Source organism: Austrofundulus limnaeus, unplaced genomic scaffold, assembly GCF_001266775.1.
Source record: "Austrofundulus limnaeus strain Quisiro unplaced genomic scaffold, Austrofundulus_limnaeus-1.0 Scaffold201, whole genome shotgun sequence".
Taxonomy (NCBI): Eukaryota; Metazoa; Chordata; class Actinopteri; order Cyprinodontiformes; family Rivulidae; genus Austrofundulus; species Austrofundulus limnaeus.
In genome coordinates, this window is record NW_013952603.1 from 97,091 (window position 1) to 98,787 (window position 1,697).

General features: G+C 44.7%; 1 protein-coding gene across 8 annotated transcripts in view; it reads left to right on the forward strand.

Annotated features, from left to right (window-relative positions):
- pkd1l1 (polycystin 1 like 1, transient receptor potential channel interacting) overlaps positions 1-1,697 on the forward strand; it is a 33,620-nt gene that overhangs the window by 17,480 nt on the left and 14,443 nt on the right. For all 8 annotated transcript variants that reach the window (XM_014018747.1, XM_014018746.1, XM_014018750.1 and 5 more), the window contains 5 exons: positions 192-378; positions 462-518; positions 598-927; positions 1,008-1,235; positions 1,312-1,425. In XM_014018747.1, coding sequence (XP_013874201.1) covers positions 192-378; positions 462-518; positions 598-927; positions 1,008-1,235; positions 1,312-1,425 — 916 coding nt within the window. The remainder of the gene's footprint in view (positions 1-191; positions 379-461; positions 519-597; positions 928-1,007; positions 1,236-1,311; positions 1,426-1,697) is intronic.

Here is a 1,697-nt window from a genome sequence, read left to right on the forward strand (position 1 = left end):
TACATAGTGAAAACCAAAATAAACCCCAAATCGATTTTAGTGAAAAACAAAAAGAAAATCAGCTGACAGAGAGATTATTTACATTTTATCTTAAACACATTTAATTTATGAAGTTATTTCTTATAAAAATATAATTGTTGCCCCTGTAAAGAAAACATTTCTGCATCTGCTTCTGTATCTGATGTCTCCAGGTCCGAGTCGGGTCTGGGAAGATTGTCAGCTCTCCTGCAGCTCAGGAACTCTGCAGAGGTCCGGAACCAYGTCAGTCTCCTCTGCAGGGTCCTGAACAGACTCCGCCCAGGCGCCGAGGCCGCTGCACAGAGACGCCTGCGTAACATTCTCATCTGCACCGTGTGTGAGCTGGAGAGCAGTGACCAGGTRCACACAGAYCCAGATCCAGATCCAGRTCCAGACTGCAGCATGGTTTTTACACATTTACCTCTCGTTTACATAAATCTTAGACATCAGTGGAAGACAACATCTGCATCCTGACTGATCTTCTACAAACAACCAACCAGGTAAGAACTTGTTTTTTATTGATGTTTTTATGAACAAAGAGATCATTAAGATGAAAACGGTTTCTTTAAACCCTTCTAGGTGACGTTAATGAGCGTCAGACGGGTAACGTCTCACGTTCGGGCCGTGTGGGAGCAGTTTTCAGAGCTCAGTGCTGCGGRTCAGAACCACAGGATGCTCCACAGTCTGATCCGTCTACTCTCATACGGGCTGCAGGTGGTCTCCAGCTGCCGTTACTCACCTGAAMCACCTGATGGTAACATTACAGAGGAGCTGGAGTCAGAATCACCTGCTGATTCAGCAGACGCTCCTGACTGTTATCAGTTCAAACAACATGCAGGATCGATTCCAGTAAAACAAGCTCCACAGCTTCTCTGTGATATTTTACAGACCGCTTCAGACTTGATGCTGGTGAGAAGAAACAAACAGCTTTCTTCTAAAATGTTTAAACTTTACCTTCTGACGTTCGTTTTCTTGTGTGTTTTTTTTAGAGGCACATTTTGATCCAGGAGGCCACAGAGCACAGAGTAACCACAGACCTCCTGGTGTTGCACGCTGCATCCCAAAACCAAACCTCCACCASCATCAGGAGCAACTTCACCACCGTCCACTTCCCTGCTTCTCTGATCGGAGGACTCAGAGAACCAAACCCCTGCGTCCTCAGGGTTCTGATTGAACAGTCCCAAAACCCGTACTGCTGGGCCTCACGTCCTGCCCAGGTGAGACCAGAACCTGAAAACACTCAGGGATTTACAGCTAAAAAATTTTTACCTTTTTTTTTCCATCTATGTTCAGTTGACCGGACCAGTGGTCAGTCTTCACCTGTACAAGTGCAGCACGAGGAGGAGAATCCATGTTGGCTCCCTCCCTCAGCCAATCAGCTTCCAGCTGCAAGTCCCACAAACGAACGTATGTTTTCTATTCACATTTGCCGCTGCTGGTGGAAAACTAGTTTTCTTCTAAAGAACATGTGTCAAACTCAAGGCCAGCGGGCCAAATGTGGCCCTCCAAAGCATTTTATGGGACCCGGAAGAGCTTTAAATACTATATATTTATGTCTTAAAATAAGCTGCTTTAAAGCCAGCGTTGACCATAAACTACATCTCCCATAATGCATGTCAATTACTTTAGAATAGAATAGAATAGAATAGAATAGAATAGAATAGAATAGAATAGAATAG